An 18,228-nucleotide genomic window follows, 5' to 3' on the forward strand; every position below is an offset into this window, starting at 1 on the left:
GACTCAGCACTACTTGACATCCCTGATCTCAGTCTGTCATGTAAACACAAGTCGACAAACCAGGGACACTGTGAGAGCCTCTTTCCTTTTGAGAGGGATGGAAGGAAAGGAATAAGAAATAAAGGGAAAGAAATGAGTGAAAGTAAAAAGGAAAAAACAATGGGATTAAGCCATATAGACAGAAGAAAGACAAGGTTGGATGGAAGGCAATATAATTTACATTTAAACTAATTTACACGTAAATTCGTAATTTTAAACAATGTGACATAATTTGTGTAAATAACTCATTTGAATATTGCATTCTTCCTTAAGCGAAAAATTACAAAATTTGAAAATGATTTCTTTTGCTAGGCTCTTTATCAAATTTCTCAATACATTTAAAAAAAATTTAGCATAACATTTATTGAATGTGGAACATTCAATACAAACATTTACATAATTTTCAAGCTGTATTAAACATGTTACTGAGGCAAAGAGGAAAAGTGTCCTGTGATCTAATGAAATCAGATTTTGAAATTATTTTTGAACATTATGGGTGACATCATCCAGGCTAAAGAGGAGAAGGACCATCCAGCTTGTGATAAGCACACAGTTAAAAATCAGAATTTATGATGGTATGAAAGGGCATAGTGCACATGGTATTGGTGTATTGCATATATTTAAAGGCAATGTTAAAGCTGAATGATATATACTGGGTTTGGTGCAACATGCTGCCATCCAGCAGTGGGTGGTGGACAAAGTACACAAACTATGTATTTGAGTAAAATACAGATACTCAAGGTAAAATATTACTCCAGTAAAAGTAGAAGTCCTCGTTGTAGAGCTCCACAGAGTAAAAGTACAAAAGTGTATACCTTCAAATGTACTTAAGTATTGAAAGTCAAAGTAACATGATATATTATAATTTTTTTAACAAAACTCATGCTTAAAACATTTTAGGTGAAAAGACTCTAGTGTCACTCTTGGTTCACCGGTCTTTTAATAGAATGTCATTAATTAGTCTGATGAACACATAGATGAACACAGCAGAAATGGCAAAGATTAAATACTATGAATTATGTTATATCAACTATTACATACACGCAAAGTGCTGCCCCTCCAAACCAACAGAGGTTGCTGTCTGCTCAATATTAAGCCCAATTTAGGCGGTTGAGCCTATGCTGTAGGCAGCATGTTCTGACGTGCATCTCTCCAGAAATGTAACTCGTGGCGTCTACGCAGACCACAACATCTGTGATTGGTCTGCAGTCGGAAGAACATGGTTTAAGGTCCAGAAATATTAACTCCTCTACACTACACTCCCTAAATAGTGCATTTAAATATTTGTAAAACATAATACCACTACACCACTACATTATGTACTACATAGGGTTGAAGATGATGTTTGAAATTCAGCCCTAGTGGTTTGGCGGTGTAATTGCAGAGTGATGCAGACACCAACTCAAGTATAAACTTTCACAATGGCATAGGACACTTGTGCAAAACAGTTTTTGTACTCATTTAGGAACACTAGACAAGATTTGTTTTTTTTTTCTGCTCCTGGGGCTCTCCCTTGTGCAATTAACTTTAAAGCACTGTACTGAAATTGGTAGGGAGGGGAAGGGGCCCAGAGTAGCGATGACAGAGGCTCTATTCTCCCTAATATAGGTCAGTGAAAGTCTTTTGGACTTGTTTATCTCTCTGTATTTATCTCTCAAATTTTTGTGTTTTGGAATATTTCTTCTGGTTTTGACCTCACTTCACGTATTGTGTTTAATAAACCTCCAACTGCCTCTCGCCCTTTGTTCAGACAACGTTACGGTTTTATTCACACATAAACCAAAAGGAATGGCAGATTTTCATAATGTAGTGGAGTAAAAAGTAGGTTGTTTGACTTTGAAATATAGTGGAGTAAAAAGTCACCTAAAATAGAAATACTTCAGTAAAGTATTGATACATGAATAAAGTACTTTAGTACAGTAATGATTTACATTTACTTCATTAGTGTCCACCACTGCCATCTTTTTTAAATTTCTCATAGATTACAATAGCATGGCTTCTTAGTGAAGATTCTGAGTGCTAAACTAGTCCAGATCTTTCACACACTGAAAACAACTGGTGCATTATATATATAAAAAAAACACACACACACACACTATAACAGAGGAACTGAGCTGCTGGGCAGTTGAAATCCTGTATCAAGGAAGAATGAAAAAAAATTTCTCTTTCAAAACTACAGATACTGGTCTCAGTTTCTGAACTGATACAGAGTCTTGTTTAAAGAAGAGGTGATGCAGCGTGGCATACATGCCTCAGGACCCAAAGTCCTTAAATGTTTTCTGAGTCTGTATGAAAGCCGTCAGTATTTTGAAAAATTGCATCTGACTCACTACTTACTTGTGCAAGTCACAAGATAATAGAGTCCAGTAATTGAAAAAAGTACACAGTGATCTTTGCATTTGACCATATTTTACTTTTAAAAATGATAATGTAAAACTTTTAAAATAAGGCTCTGCCCTTTTGTCCTTTTAAAGGTCTATCCATTTGGATATAAACACTGGCTTTATTCACAGTCTTTTATGACTATGAAGAGTTACCTTTAAAGTCTTCTAAAAGTATTTGCCACAAGTGCGACCCTGTCTATAACAGAGCTCTGGAAAAGGAATTTAATTGCAGAGCACTGACACAGTTCTGACTCTCAGAAGAACCTGATTTTTGTGCACTTTTTTATTAAATACTGCCCTGAGTCAGCAAGCATTAACACAAGATCAAAAGTTTGATCTCTATCTTTCGATTGCTGAATGTCTGCTTGGGCTCTTTCACATAAATATGAGCTTTTTTTCATAGTTAACTCTCAGAAGTAATACTTACTGGACATTGGGCATAGAATGAAATTCGAAATGTATGCAGTGAACTTAGATAGTTCATGTTAGACTTATTTGTACTTGGTCTACTTACAAGTTACTTCAGCTGCATCTGTTCTTATAGTGCTAAGGTAACTTGCACCATGACACAATAAATCAGTTAAGACATATTCTGAAACGCTGCTGATAGCTGAACACATTAAAATAATAACCATTGGTTCTATTACATCAGCAGCTAACAAAGCCTCTGCCAAATTTGGACTTACTGAGATGAAGCAATCTATAGTACTTAAATAAAGGCTTAGTGGTCACCTGTTTATTCCTAACACCTTCAATGACTTCAGTTCTTGGTGTTTAATAATAATTCTCTGTGAGACATGAAGCTTGTTTTCACATCTTTTTGACTTGTTGCAAATGTGACAACAGAGGATAGCTCATCATGCTAACTGCTGTTTCTTTTTGTCAGCTAACAGATGCCCACATTGGCTAGTATTGTGATGTGTGATGTGGGAGAAGGAGGGCCACCCTACCCACCAAGGATTGCAGTTTTCAGAGGTGGGGAAAGTAGTCTAAATCCATCCTTACATAAATGTTGTTACTGGGGTCGAATAATGAATGCAATAAAATTATAAGTGCATTTCTATATCATCTTGAGAGGAAATACAAAAGAGCAGCTCATAAATCTACTTGAGAGTACATTCTACATCTGCAATGGAACTAATTTATAAATCATCCAACAGCATAAGTACTGGATTAATTATAGTGAAACTTAAAAAAAAAAGAAAAGAAAAGAAATTATACAGGTCCAGAGTCAGTGGTGTGACCAATCACAAAGCAGTACACCAAAATAACAGAATGAAATTAAACACACGAAAGGTAACTAAGTAAGAATGTTTTAAATGTATAAAGTGTTAACTACAATGTATTACCACTGCTCACGATTATACAATGTATATAAAATCTTTATGTACATTCATTCTAATTACTGTTTTCAATAACTTATTCACACAGCCATTCAATGGCATATGAACAGTGTATTAAAATGTATCAAGAAAAGTAGAATAGGGATCTTTGGGTTATGCGTAGCTGCTCCAGAGAGACCCATTCTACTTCTGAGACCCATTCTGATGCCAAGCATCAGCCTCCGTTGTATACAGCCCCTAGGCTTGTGTTGCTGAGCAGTGCAGTAGTCTTTGTTATAGTGACTGATCAGCATCCAGTACCTCTAGGATAAGTCAAAATGCTGTTTGTGATCCAGAACTAAGAACCCCTGATGTGAATGCAAACAAATAGTCATTGTTATGTTCCAACATGCAGAGTAAAGCCCTCACAGAAGAAGAAGAAGAAGAATTATGACCAAAAATATACATATAAATTAATATTATATTCAAGTAAAAGTACTTCAGTAAATGGAACAAATTACAATCCAGTGTACAATCCAGAACTACCAATATGTATATAAATTTAAATATAGTGCCATATGAAAAAGTTGTGTTTAATAAAACAAATATAGTTCACTCTAAACCTGTCCTACAACTGCTAGAAAAAGAGGTAACATGATGATAAATATAGCTTGGCTTTCACTGTTCTAATCTTGAATACACCATGGAGAGTCTACCTCAGTGAATTCTACACACAGGCTGCATAAAGAGGACTGGTGATAATGTGCTCAGTTGGCTGGGCCTGTCACATTCTGATGCATTCATCAGTATCACTGCCTGCTGAATATAAAATATTTTTGCCTTGGTAAAGGAACAGTGTTTGAAACTGCAGCAAAAATGGACGTATGCCTGTGATCAGTATGACTTCATCAAGGTAGAGCGTGGATAGAGGGTCCTTTCAAAAGCCTATCCAATATTTCCACATGAAAATACTACAAATGTGTTTGTAGGCAAGCATTATATAATTACTGAATTCAGCTCATTTGCTTCACACACTGGCGACAGAGATATTCAATAATCTCTAGAGAAAAGCTTAAAATGAAATGAGATACTTTAAAGCAGCTGTACCATAAAGTGACAGTGCTGCCTCACCAACACCATTCAGTACCTTTGGGAGATACAGAACTAATCATCTAACCTGAGAACATGACCACAGTAATGTTTATGTGGCAAATCCTCAAAACAAAGTTCAGTCATTCCAACATCTCGCACAAACACACACACTTTTTAATGCCATAACTGATAAGCAGAATGTTTTATAGGTCTTTTTTTGTCTGTAAAACAAACCAAGTGCCCATCCATGCTTGCATTATCTGTCAACCTCAGTTCAGTGATTCAGTCAAGCAGTCGACCAGTTTCCTACTCTCATCCTCTAGAATACAAAAACACTGAGTCATTCGAATTGGTTCCAGAAGGCCAGTGAGTTGCACACTTTTGACCCCACATTTGAGACAGTGTCTAATTAATTTTCTAACACTACATTTCATTGATTCATTTTTGAAGGCAGTGTAAATGACTTGTTTGAGAGCATCGTCTGAATGAATGTGTGACGATCAATAGAGCTTTTGATTCAACTCTTGAAGGAGTTGATAATTGGCTGAGAAGAGGATTCAGCTGTGTTTGAACTGAGTCAAATGAAAGTGTGCATGCTCACAGGACAGAGCTGAAGTCTTTGGGTCCACTGGCCAGCTTACATGGTTTTACAGCCTGTTCTCATTGTTTACAGGCTTTTTTCAGAGTGTTTATGAGAGTTATTTGAGTAGTGAAAACCATGGAGGTGATACAGGGTTATATCCCACATGTAATTCCAAAATAGTAATGCCATTATTAAACACAATTAAAAATCCTCTCCAGAGGACAGGGTAAGAACAATTCAATGACAATGAGGTCTGGGCTTTTTGTGGCCAGTCTGTTGGACAGGCAACACCAGCATTTTTTGTTTTATTTGCAGCAACACATTTTTTCAACCAATGTTGAAAGGAGTTACATTCTCAGTTTGGGTTTTCTACCAGTTTTGCGAACTGTAGTTTTCGTATCAACTAATTACTTGTGGTTAAAGACCATTTCTGCTGGAAATAAATGTATTAAGGGTGAGTTTATCTATTTGAGAGAATACAGTACCTTGGTTGGAGCTGTTAGAGGGGAAGCGGTCTGATTTGTTCAGGGTTTTGAAATGGACGCGCTCGCTGGCCTGACTCTCTCCATACAGACCGATGGACTGGACCTGGACAACGTAGCCTGTCTCCTCTTCTAGGTCCCAGAGTACACAGGCCCTGCTGGTGGTGTTAATCTCTCGGATGAAGCGCTGCATGCGTCCATCCTGCCTCTGAAACAGCAGAAATGACAAATGCCTTTAGTCAGTGGTTTTCTTATCTTGTCATCTTGCTTTACTTTTTTTTGTTATCTCATTACCAAGATTAGAACACCTTTCTCTTAGGCCGTCTGCCAGGTTGGCTGCAGGTTTTGCATTTACTTAGATTGGGTCTGGTAAACTGAAGTACTTTCTAGTGTCAGCCATCTGCAACCCCTTCACGTTGATGAAAAAATGCTTGGAAAGGTTATTTCTGCTATTAGACCTGGGTTCAGTTGCATACTTTGCATTCCTATAATTTATGCCCTACAAATGCCAGTTAAGTGCATTTTCTTTTCCTTAATGCACTATAATTGCATATTTAGACACTCCCATACACATACACACACACACACAGACTGACAAACAAAAAAAAAGTCTTTTTTAAAGCACCCCACTATCTAAATGCCTGACAGTTTTGAATAGAGCACACTTCTCTAAACAGGCTTGAGGCATTTCAGTCTCCATCCAAACCCTGAGGCAGCCTGTGTGGAGGAGTTTGATAGAAGTTCTCATTAAGTTCTTCGATAATGAATAATACAAGTACACAAAGCTATTACCACAACTATAGACTGCCTGTTGCATAACATGATGCACAGCTATATCTGTAATTGGTTGGATGTGGAAAGCTTTCTGTCACTTAGATGGAATAAATAGCACTTGAATAATGCATGGAGGCATGTAAGCATCTTTGCTAATCTTCCAAATAAAGCACTGACATATTGACAGCACTTGCCACATATTCCCGTATTCCAAAATGTAACACCATATTTCAGAGTATAATAAACACACAGTGCATATTTCGGCTGGGCCTTTGTTATCGTATATGGTTTCTTAATCTTTGCACATAGCGATATCCCCTGAATCCCTGAATCCTTTGATTATATTATGCATTGTGGAAAGTAAAATACGCAAAACCCCTGCAACAACTCCTGCACCTTAAATTGTTGGATTATTTACTGTCATGCCTCAATCCATTCCTGCTCATAAAGAACTAGGCCTGGATGCAGATTTTGGACTCAAGCAAGATTACGTTACCGAATGAGGACATGAAAGGACATTTCATATTTTTAGTCTTAAATTGCCAGTGTCTCAATGTTTTTGGAACCTGCTGCATAAAATATAGAAGAAGTGCATGCCTACAAAAACAAGCAATCTGGTTAGGTAAAGTGTGCTAATTGATTCAAAGTGGATTTACAAATTATTGTTTTTATTCACATTTTTCCTGCTATTTCAAATTTTTGGACCTGAGTTTGTGTAAGTCCTTAATACTCTTGATATTGAAATACATGCTGGACCTCTACTTAGGGAGAGTTAGCACCCCCACGACTCCGGCGTTAGAGCCCTCACAGCGGGGTGAATGGGTGACGTCTCGGCGTCATAGCCGGAAAGCTAAGGCTGATGCTAACGCTGAGGCCAAAGCTAGCCCACCGGGACACCACGCTCCTCCGATTCGCGTGTCAAACAGGTTTGCCCCGCTCAGCGAAGCACCCGCTGAGGAGCCTGTTAAGAGTGCTCTGGTTATAGGAGACTCTATTGTTCGGCACGTGAAATTAGCTACTCCTTTAGGGGCGCCGGCAGTAACAGTTAGCTGTTTATCGGGAGCCAGAGCGCCGGATATTAGTGGCAACCTTAGACTGTTAGCTAATAGGAGATATTCGAGGGTAGTCATTCATGTAGGGGCCAATGATATTCGTCTGCGGCAGTCTGAGGTAACTAAGGGTAATATTACAGAGGTGATTAAACTGGCCCAGACTATGTCCGATGCCGTAATCTGCTCTGGTCCCATACCAATGCGGCGTGGCGACGAAGCTTACAGCAGACTTTGGGCGTTAAACTGCTGGATGTCCAAGTGGTGTTCCGAAAATCAAGTGGGCTTTATAGACAATTGGTTACGTTTTGAGGGCAAGCCTGGTCTTATAGGTAGGGATGGTATCCACCCCACGCGGGAGGGTGCTGCCTTACTTTCTTGCAGTATAGCACATAGTCTTTTAGTTAGTCGGCAGAGTAGTGTAGATAGCTGCTGACAATCCAGAGCCGGGACCAGGCCGCAGACAGACAGGCTAAACCGACCGTCTGCGAACTGTCTTGAGACGTCACCCAGGTTCAACTGTATTGAGACTGTGTCTTTCCCCCGAACTAAATGTAAAAGTAGAAAAACAAAATCAGCCTGTTTCAGCAACCTAATCAATATTAAATCATACACAACACCTAGCAGCAACACCTCAGAACTAAAATTTGGGTTACTCAACATAAGATCACTAAACTCAAAAGCACTCATCGTAAATTATATTATAAGTGATCATAAATTCAATGTTTTCTGTCTCACGGAAACGTGGGTTAAACCAAATGAATATTTAGCACTAAATGAAGCCACCCCCCTAGGCTATAATTATGCACATAGTCCAAGAATATCAGGCAAAGGAGGTGGAGTATGTGTAATTTACCAAAATACCCTAGAAATTAGTCTTAAACAATGTGACACCTTCTCTTCTTTTGAGGTTCTCTCCACTATTATTACAAATCCGGTCACAAAAAAGGACGCATTTTTATTATGCAACATTTACAGACCACCAGGGCCTTACTTAGAATTTCTGAAAGAATTCAGCGATTTTGCTACAAACCTAGCGGTGTGCAATCATAAAGTTATAATTGTAGGAGATTTCAATATCCATTTTGAGAAGGAAAGTGACCCACTAAAAAAGGCATTTACCTCAATCTTAGACTCTATTGGTATTACTCAAAATGTAACAGGGCCTACACACTACTGCAGCCACACTTTAGACTTAGTTCTGACACTAGGTCTTAACATTGACAAAATTAATATCTTACCGCAATCCTCAGCAATCTCCGATCATTACTTAATTTCATATGAGCTACGTTTTATCCATAATATATGTAAGAACCCTCGCTATTCTACAAGGCGTATAATAAAACCATCTACCGCCCTACAATTTATAGAAAACCTACCAGAACTATCGACCCCAGTTCCAACTCCATCAGACCAAATGGACCTAGATGTACTAACTGATTACCTAGAAAATACCTGTCGATCTACTTTAGAAAAGGTAGCACCACTTAAACATAAAAGTATAAGACAGAAAAAGCTCGCACCATGGTATAACGATAAGACCCGTACTTTAAAACAAACATTACGAAAACTAGAGCGGAAATGGCGATCAACCAAGCTTGAAGTGTTCCATTCTGCCTGGAAGGACAGCCTTATAGAGTATAGAAATGCCCTCACTAAAGCTCGCTCAGCATATCTGGCCTCGCTGATCTCCCATAATAAAAATAATCCGAGAGCACTGTTTAGTGTGTTTTCTAGAATTACAAAAAATCAAGCAGGTTCTGAACAACTAATTCCAGCAACTCTCACCAGTAAAGATTTTATGGACTTTTTTAATAATAAAATTGAGAATATTAGACAACAAACTCTAGCCACAGGATCAAATCCATCCTGGCTGCCACCTGATGTGAATGAAATAAAACATAATATAACTGTAAAAGAAAGACTTGAAACCTTTTGCCCACTCCCACAATTAGAACTAGAGAAGATTATCACCTCCGCAAACTGTACAACTTGCACACTTGATGCAATTCCCACAAAGTTGCTCAAAGAAGTACTACCAGCTATTATTGATCCTCTTTTAACTATAGTAAACTCATCGCTTAGTCTGGGCCATGTACCCAAAGCTTTTAAACTAGCAGTTATTAAACCTATGATCAAGAAACCAAATCTTGATGCTAGTACACTGTCTAATTACAGGCCTATTTCTAATTTGCCATTTCTGTCTAAGATCTTAGAAAAAGCTGTGGCCCAACAACTTAGTTCATATCTACATAAGAATCATATATATGAAAAATTCCAATCTTGATTCAGGCAACATCATAGTACAGAGACAGCTCTAGTCAAGATAACAAATGATCTTCTTCTTGCCTCTGATCAAGGCCACGTATCCCTGTTGGTGCTTCTTGACCTAAGCGCAGCCTTCGATACAATAGACCACAATATTCTCATAGAAAGGTTAGAAAACATGGTTGGAATCACAGGGACAGCCCTATTATGGTTTAAATCTTACTTAACGGAACGTTATCAATTCGTAAAAGTAAACAATCTAAATTCAAATTATTCTAAAGTAAGATTTGGAATTCCACAAGGCTCTATTTTAGGACCATTATTATTTACATTATACATGTTACCGCTAGGCACAGTTATAAGAAACCATGACATTAACTTTCACTGTTACGCAGACGACACACAATTGTATATTTCAGCCAAGCCCGATGACAAACACAGATTAAAGAAAATAGAGGACTGTGTAAAAGACGTGAAAGGCTGGATGTTGCGTAATTTCCTCCTCCTAAACAGCAACAAAACAGAGGTCCTGCTTTTGGGTCCAAAAGTGACAAGAAATAAATTATCAGACTTAATTTTAAATCTAGCTAACTTTCCAGTTAAACCTGGTTCAGCAGCAAAAAATCTTGGTGTCATAATTGACCCGGATTTATCATTTGATCAACACATAGGTAGTATCACTAGGACAGCTTTTTTACATCTTCGCAATATTGCTAAGATTAGAAATGCCTTATCCCTCCAGGACGCAGAAACATTAGTACATGCCTTTATTACTTCAAGGCTTGACTACTGTAACGCACTACTGTCAGGATGCACCAGCAGCAATTTAAGAAAACTTCAACTAGTTCAAAATGCTGCAGCTAGGGTCCTCACTAAAACTAGAAAATTTGAACATATCAGCCCAGTTTTATCATCACTTCATTGGCTGCCTGTTAAATTCCGCATTGACTACAAAATTTTGTTATTAACATATAAAGCTCTACATGGGCTTGCTCCTGAATATCTTCAAGATACAATTTCCTATTATGAGCCCCCACGTTCACTCAGATCACAGAATACTGGATTTTTAAATGTCCCCAGAATTCAGAAGGCCTCAGCTGGGGGAAGAGCCTTTTCTTATAAAGCCCCCCAACTCTGGAATGATCTTCCAGAAAATGTTCGGGACTCAGACACAGTCGCAATCTTCAAATGTAGGCTAAAAACTCATTTGTTTAGTTTATCATTTGGTAGCTAATGCTCCCCCATAGATAAAGGCGGCAGATCCGGGGGGTCCATGGACACAGGGAATTATAGTAAACTGAGATGCTGGTGCTGTCGTCCCGCCGTTTCTCGCGATCACTCAGGTTTGTTGACGGTGGAGCGGAGGGATGCCAGTGTTTCAGGATGCTCCCGTGTCTGTGTGTCCTCCTGGTTCTCTCCTTTTAGTTAATGCTGTCATAGTCAGATCTGCCGGAGTCATTAGCCACACTCTGGAAATTTTCATATTTTCTACTTTACAAACACAAAACAGTTCAAAACTAATTCCATCCCTTTACATCTTTCCGAGTAAACGACTGCCCACCTGTCTGTCTGGACACTGATGGATGACTGTCGAGATCCTCCTCCACGCTTCAGACCAGCTGCCCACGCTCCAGCAACCACCAAGTGCCTTGAAGCTGTCCCTACACTGAAGTTCTCATGGACTACTAACTATCATCACCAGTAGATTGACCAGAGGAGGATGGGTCACCCCTTGTGAGCCTTGGTTCCTCCCAAGGTTTCTTCCTCAGCTGGGGGAGTTTTTCCTTGCCACTGTCGCCCCTGGCTTGCTCACTTGAGGGTTTTACATTTGTCTTTACATTTCATGTCAAATCTTGTCTTACTGGAATTCTGTGAAGCTGCTTTGTGACAACATCAGTTGTGAAAAGCGCTATATAAATAAATTTGATTTGATTTGATTTGATACTCAAAATAGATGTGAGTGAGTGTGTGAGTGTGAGTCGCCCTGTGAAGGACTGACGACTCACAGGGTGTGTTCCCGCCTTGCACCCAGTGATTCCAGATAGGCCCTGGACCCAACTGGACAATGAATGAATTGGCTTCATGCAATTCAACATTTCAGTACTATGTATCTTGTTCATAACAAGTCCTAAATCAGTTAACATTTTCTATCACATACTAAATATCCAAGAAAAATTAAAATATATAAAAAAGTAGTCCCCTTCAAAGCTAAAGCTGACATACTCTTACCTGTTGCAAAATGGAGAAGCCAATGATAACTTCACCTTCTGGAACCTCCCAGGACACTGTTACTGAGTCAGCTTTCACGTTCATCACAGACACATTTACTGGAGCAGGGGGCCGATCTAAGAAACAGAATAAAACAGATTAGACATTTATGATCATTGCCGTTATGTCATCATGAACTTTTAGATCATCCTAAATCAATTTATTAAAATGTTGGCACCTTATTTGTGAGAATACAGTGTCACAGGCCACTTGCTGGCATATTACTGGTATACTGTTCATATATTTGTTCATGTATTGCTTTATAAATATATTAAATACTTATACATGTTTTTAAATCTCTATGAATATAAGTTTTAATAAAATTGCACCCATTATTTTTAAATGTCTATAGATAAATTACCAAAACTGAACACCTGTGTATGGTGGAGTTTCTCGAGCTGTGGTAAAGCTGTGAGGCCCTACAGCAATGCGAGATGTAATGGCTAAACAAGAGTAGCCTCTGTATTAAACTTGTCTGGCCTGTTGCTATTTTCAGAATGACATGCTACGGTTTTAAATGAAGAAACTGCAAATGACTGGATGGGAATGAACGGAATAATTTGACTTCCTCCATTCACTGTTACGAATCAATATTTACATCCAGGCCAAAAATATCACCATGACGGCAGGACATTGTTTCTTAATTCCTTCTATCCATAACAAAGTAACATGTCTTGACTCCTATTAGACAGAATCCCATTAGCATCACGGACAAGTCATTACAATCTCTTGGAATACAACAGGCCTCCATAAGTCTGAAATATGTTGCAGTGCATCCATTTTTTTTATTATTATTTGTTTTCCGCCATCCCCAGAGTATTTGGGTTTCCTGCCAACAATGCTATCCAATCTGGCCGAGTGGCTTTGGAATGTAAAACATCCACCTGCTGCCATGTTCTTCTCCCCTCTCCCTCCCCCCTCCTTTCTTCAACGAGCCCTCTGAGGTCATAGAGCTTCCTTTGAAAGCAATTTCAGTAAAACACTTGAAGATGTATTACGGGATTTTAATCTCTGTTCTCCTTAGAGGGAGAAGCCTCCATTGCTTAAATCGAGGCACAGATTTTGATGGAGGTCTTGAACATAAGCCTATAAGCCCATCTCTGTCAAAAGCCACAGCTTAAGTTCTGAGAACCCAGGGGTAAGAGACAGAGGCAAAATCAATTTTAAAACCTGTTACCTAATGTTAGAGCACATTTGTCTGTTCACATGATTGTAAACGTCAGTCTTCATTAAATGTGCTCACTGCTATTTCTCTCTCAGCTCTTTGAAAGGGTGCCTCAGTAGAATAGAGATTAGGGGAATATAGAACTGTGGGCGTCCATGAATTTTGGCAGTAAAACTTTATTATTTTTTTAAGAGCCATGCACCTGGAATGTCGTCAAAACCTATTAGTGCGGAAAAAAATCAATATACCCTATTTAAAACAAATTAACAAATGAGACTCAGGATGTATGTTCTTCTTTCCCACTGCTGCCTTTGTGGCTGAATTGCATTCTGTTTTAGCACTTGATTGAATTCTGGACACTGTGTCCTATACTGTGTCTTTGTTTATTCTCTCTCTCTCTCTCTCTCTCTCTCTCTCTCTCTCTCTCTCTCTCTCTCTCTCTCTGTTTTCATCCCTACTGCTGTGTGCTCTATCATGATTTAGCAGGCAATAGACAAGCTAATTAGTCTCACAAAAGGCAAACTCTAAGGCAGAGAGCGCACAGTGACAGATTCAATACCAGGGAGCATGCCTCTGTTGCCAGGGTGCAAGAAGAAAATAGAAAGTTGGTGAACTGGCCTGAACCATGTTTTTCAGTGCTGGCATTTTTTGGTGGCTCCTCCACTGCTCTAATGGACTCTGTGTTTTTACGGGTGACAAAAAAACAGAAAAGGCAGGGTTTTTCCAGTGTCTGTGTTTCCTCTCTCCAGTCTTACATGTCTCTGCCACCAACAACAAACACTTTTCTGAATTATGTAATGACTTATTCTCGGACAGATATACATCAATCAGCCAAAACATTAACTCCTTGTTTCTACACTTTGTCCATGAGATGTACACCACTTACGAAACAGGTGTTTTGAAATATAAAATGTGGTCCATTTGTAGCTCTGCTTAGGTATTAAGCCCCATTTTACCATTTTGCAATGGTCAGGACCTGCACAGTGTCAGCACTGAATTGACACTACCATGAAGGAGGTGTGTTAGTGTGTGTTGTGCAGGTACAAGTGGATCAGACACAGCAGTGTTGCTGGAATTTTTAAACCCCTCAGTATCACTGTTGGACTAAGAATAGTCCACCAACCAAAAATATTAAGCCAACAGCGTCCTGATGAAGGACTAGAGGATGAGAAACGCAAGCTAAGCAGCTATAGATGGGCTACTTTCTCTGACTTTACATTTACAAGGTCCTCTGGTACAAGTGGATCAAACACAGCAGTACTCCTGGAGTTATGTTTTTAAGATGATTGTGCCAAAAATAAAACTGATGACTGCAACTTTCTTGGTAATATAAACATAACTTTATCATATTAAGTCAACACTTCTATAAATGTATACATTTAACACTAGTTTGCTGTTTTTTTATATATCATATATTTACTGTTCAATGAAAAACATGCATCTCCAAACTTAAAAACTCCAAAATTAAAACCTTAGTAACCTACAGTAGAAGTCAATGTAAAATAATTATGGGAGCATTACTACTGTGAAATGTGAAAATGTGAAGGAGAGCTGCTGTGTTCAATTGATGTGATAAACTAAATATTGACAAATTGCAGTTACATGTTTTTAATTGGACGGTGACAATATACATTCATGAACAAGAAAATTAGCCCTTTTTAACAAATGGAGGAAGTGGATTGTTATGGCATCTGTGAGAAAAAATTAAAGTTCAGTTTGGGATAAGTATCTACAAAAAAGTATACAATTCAAAAAAACTGTTCTCACCTCATGTTCCCAGGTTTAAGATTCCCATTAAGTGCTCATGTGTTTAAGAGTGTCTATTGCTCACTGAGGTAAATATGTCTTTTACATTTTCAGGGGATTTTAATAAATTGTATGAGGACGGTCCCTTTACTCTTTATCTATGTAGAAGACATAGGTTTTAGCTCATAGGGATGGTAAGTTCATGGGTTACTGACCCACATTCTATAACTGACATGTTATCCAGGAGAATCGCCCCTAGTATCAGAAAGCTAATCAATGCCTGATAACTGCAGCAAAGGTATGTGACAGTCAGATGTCAATACTTTCATTCAACCCATGATTACACAAGAGAACATTGTCAATTACACTGGACTCCTGACAGCTTGGAGGTGAAGGCTGGGCGATTTGGATGTAGCAAAAGCTCGACTGACACAAATCCATGGCTATTTATTAATAGGGATATAAGGGTGTGACATCAGAAGGTCCACGGTTCACGGGAATGGCACCATTTGATTTAATGAGGCTCTATATTCACAGCAAGTGTGAGTGTAGAAAGGGTTATAGTGAGGGCATGCTGTAGCCATGGTGATGGATATCTCTTTTCATTACAGAGGTCTAAACACAGGCAATGTAGAAGTCACTCACCTCTAGTGCAGTGTATCCCAGGCCTTCACCAATAATTGCACTGGCACATACTGTATACATTACATTGAGAATAGAATGTGTTGTGAGTGTTCACGGGCCCAGAGACATGTGTTGTGGGGGCTATTCACCCCCAGTCATCACCTAATTCCTTTGGTAGTTTGTAGTCTTGCTCAGGTATTGTATGCCCGAGTACTGTGACCCTTTTCACTTTTTTCATTGCTATGACTGAATATAAACTACTAGTAACACACCAGATTGCAGTTACAGAATAAACAGAAAAAAAGTGATTTTAGTGTAGCATTCACTTTCCCACACTGGTTTCATGGGATTCCTGCAGCTGTGAGTTATGTACAAAAATGTGAAACTTCTTGGACATTCATGTAGCTGTCTTCAATGCAGTAAGTCTTTCAGTATATAGAACAAATGAAAACTTTAATTTAGTTTCTTTCCTTTTAATAACACACACAAAACCTATACTTCGTGCCTACACTTATACCTCCTCTTTGTGTAGAGATGTTGGTTTACGCATTTAGTTAATATGTTTAAAAACGTAAAAAAATGCGTCCTAAAAAATGAAAAAAAAAATTTGGTTAACAAGCCTGTCATATGCTTTTAAGGCATTTCCATGTATTGCTATACTTTGCTTTTGTGTGCTCAATGACTGCATTTTAAAAAACATACCCTACCCTAAATAGTTAGGCTAGTGTCATAACAAGATATATATATATATATATATGTATGTATATGTATATATATATGCATATATATATATATATATATGCTCCACTACAAATATCAGTCATATTTCTCATGTATGAGTAGTTTAGAGACCTGAGAATTGGTCCCTGGTCTTTTTTATTTATTTATGTATTTATTTACATAATTTTTTTTTTATCTCACAGCATTACTGCTCATCTCTCTGGCTCAGGCATGACATTTGCCTTGCACAGCTCACATGAAGAAGCTCATTGTTCTCTAAGTAATAAAGATTTCAAGTGCCTGTAGAATATCTGCAGCGAGCAGGGAATAAACCATGATACATGGCTGGACGTAAACCCTGTGCTGATGCAGGGAATGATTGCTTGGATAGAAGCAGACATGACTTATAGCAGTTCTTTAAGTACCAGCCATAAAGGGCTGTGCTAAGCAGAGGCTGATTGGATATATAATGGACATATGTTGAGCTTGTTTGAGATTGAGGACACGAGAATTTGTGATACTCCCAACCTTGTAAAGTTTAGTACTCCGTTGCAGATTAAAGTCTGTAAAGGTTTTCTGATGCTCAGTCAAGCTTACTTTGGTTCTATTATCAACCACAGAATGTCTGATGCATTTCTAGCTTTAGCAACACCTTTCCCCACAGATAACGAATCCTATTTTTGATAAGAACTTCCATCTATTCTGTTTTCAGACTTTTCTTATATTGTCTTGGGCCAGTTTCATTAGGGAAGCCTAGAGGCAACAGCAGAGATTCCACTGACGGTGGTGAATTGTTAGTGTATGTTTTGCTGGTACGAGTGAATCTGACAAAGCAGTGCTTGAGGAGTTTTTTAAGCCCTCAGTGTCACTGCTGGGCTGAGAATAGCGGAGTCCTATGTTTACTGACGAAGGACAAGAGAATGACCAACACAAACTGTGCAGCGACAGGTGAGCTACTGCCTCTGGCTTTACATTTACAAGGTGGAGTAATGAGGTTGGTGTGTCTTACAGAGTTGACAGGAAGTGGACACAGAGTTTAAAAACTCCATCAGCACTGCTGTGTCTGATTCACTCGTACCAGCACAACACACACTAACACTACCATCACATTAGTTACACTGCAGTGCTGAGAATAATCCACCAGCCAAATTACACCTGCTACCCTCTGTGGTGTATGTGTGTGTGTGTGTGTGTGTGTGTGTGTGTGTATGTGCGTCTGTGTACAGAATCTCTCTACTGCCTCAGAGGCACCAGAGATTGAGTGTTTCGTAACATGATGAAGAGTTAATGTAATAATGACTGCTCCTTTAATAAGGTTGTGTTTTTACATTTTCACCCAAGTGCATTGTATGTTTGCACAACTGTAGTTTAATATAGCCACAAATGTATGAGGTATATGCAAATCCATTGCATAACATGGCATCAGATGAACCCAGATCACACTGGGTAAGACTCTTTATGAGTGTACAGAAAAAAAGCAAGGAGCCACACGGGGCATAGTCATCCTGTCAGACTGAATCGTGTGATATGGGCTTGTTGCAGCACATTAGTTGCTCTTCAAGAAGCATCCTGTGCACGGGCCGCGGTATCCCCAGAGGCAACTTGGAAAGGCCTTGAACTCATGCGGCAAATACGGCCGCCGTGTGCTCAAAAGAGCGGAAGGACCATGGTGATTGTGTGTGTAGAACTGAAGAACGTTCATCACCGTGTGT

General features: G+C 38.8%; 2 protein-coding genes across 2 annotated transcripts in view; one reads left to right on the top strand and one right to left on the bottom strand.

Moving 5' to 3' along the window:
- si:dkey-71h2.2 (low density lipoprotein receptor adapter protein 1) overlaps positions 1-3,441 on the top strand; it is a 71,634-nt gene extending 68,193 nt beyond the window's left edge. Inside the window, exon 9 of the mRNA XM_066676667.1 lies at positions 3,310-3,441. Coding sequence (XP_066532764.1) covers positions 3,310-3,313 — 4 coding nt within the window. The 3' untranslated portion in view covers positions 3,314-3,441. The remainder of the gene's footprint in view (positions 1-3,309) is intronic.
- fndc4a (fibronectin type III domain containing 4a) overlaps positions 1-18,228 on the bottom strand; it is a 43,359-nt gene that overhangs the window by 14,600 nt on the left and 10,531 nt on the right. Inside the window, exons 2-3 of the mRNA XM_066676668.1 lie at positions 12,223-12,338; positions 5,906-6,110 (exon numbers count right to left, since the gene is read on the bottom strand). Coding sequence (XP_066532765.1) covers positions 5,906-6,110; positions 12,223-12,338 — 321 coding nt within the window. The remainder of the gene's footprint in view (positions 1-5,905; positions 6,111-12,222; positions 12,339-18,228) is intronic.

This window comes from Hoplias malabaricus, chromosome 7 (assembly GCF_029633855.1).
Source record: "Hoplias malabaricus isolate fHopMal1 chromosome 7, fHopMal1.hap1, whole genome shotgun sequence".
Classification (NCBI taxonomy): domain Eukaryota; kingdom Metazoa; phylum Chordata; class Actinopteri; order Characiformes; family Erythrinidae; genus Hoplias; species Hoplias malabaricus.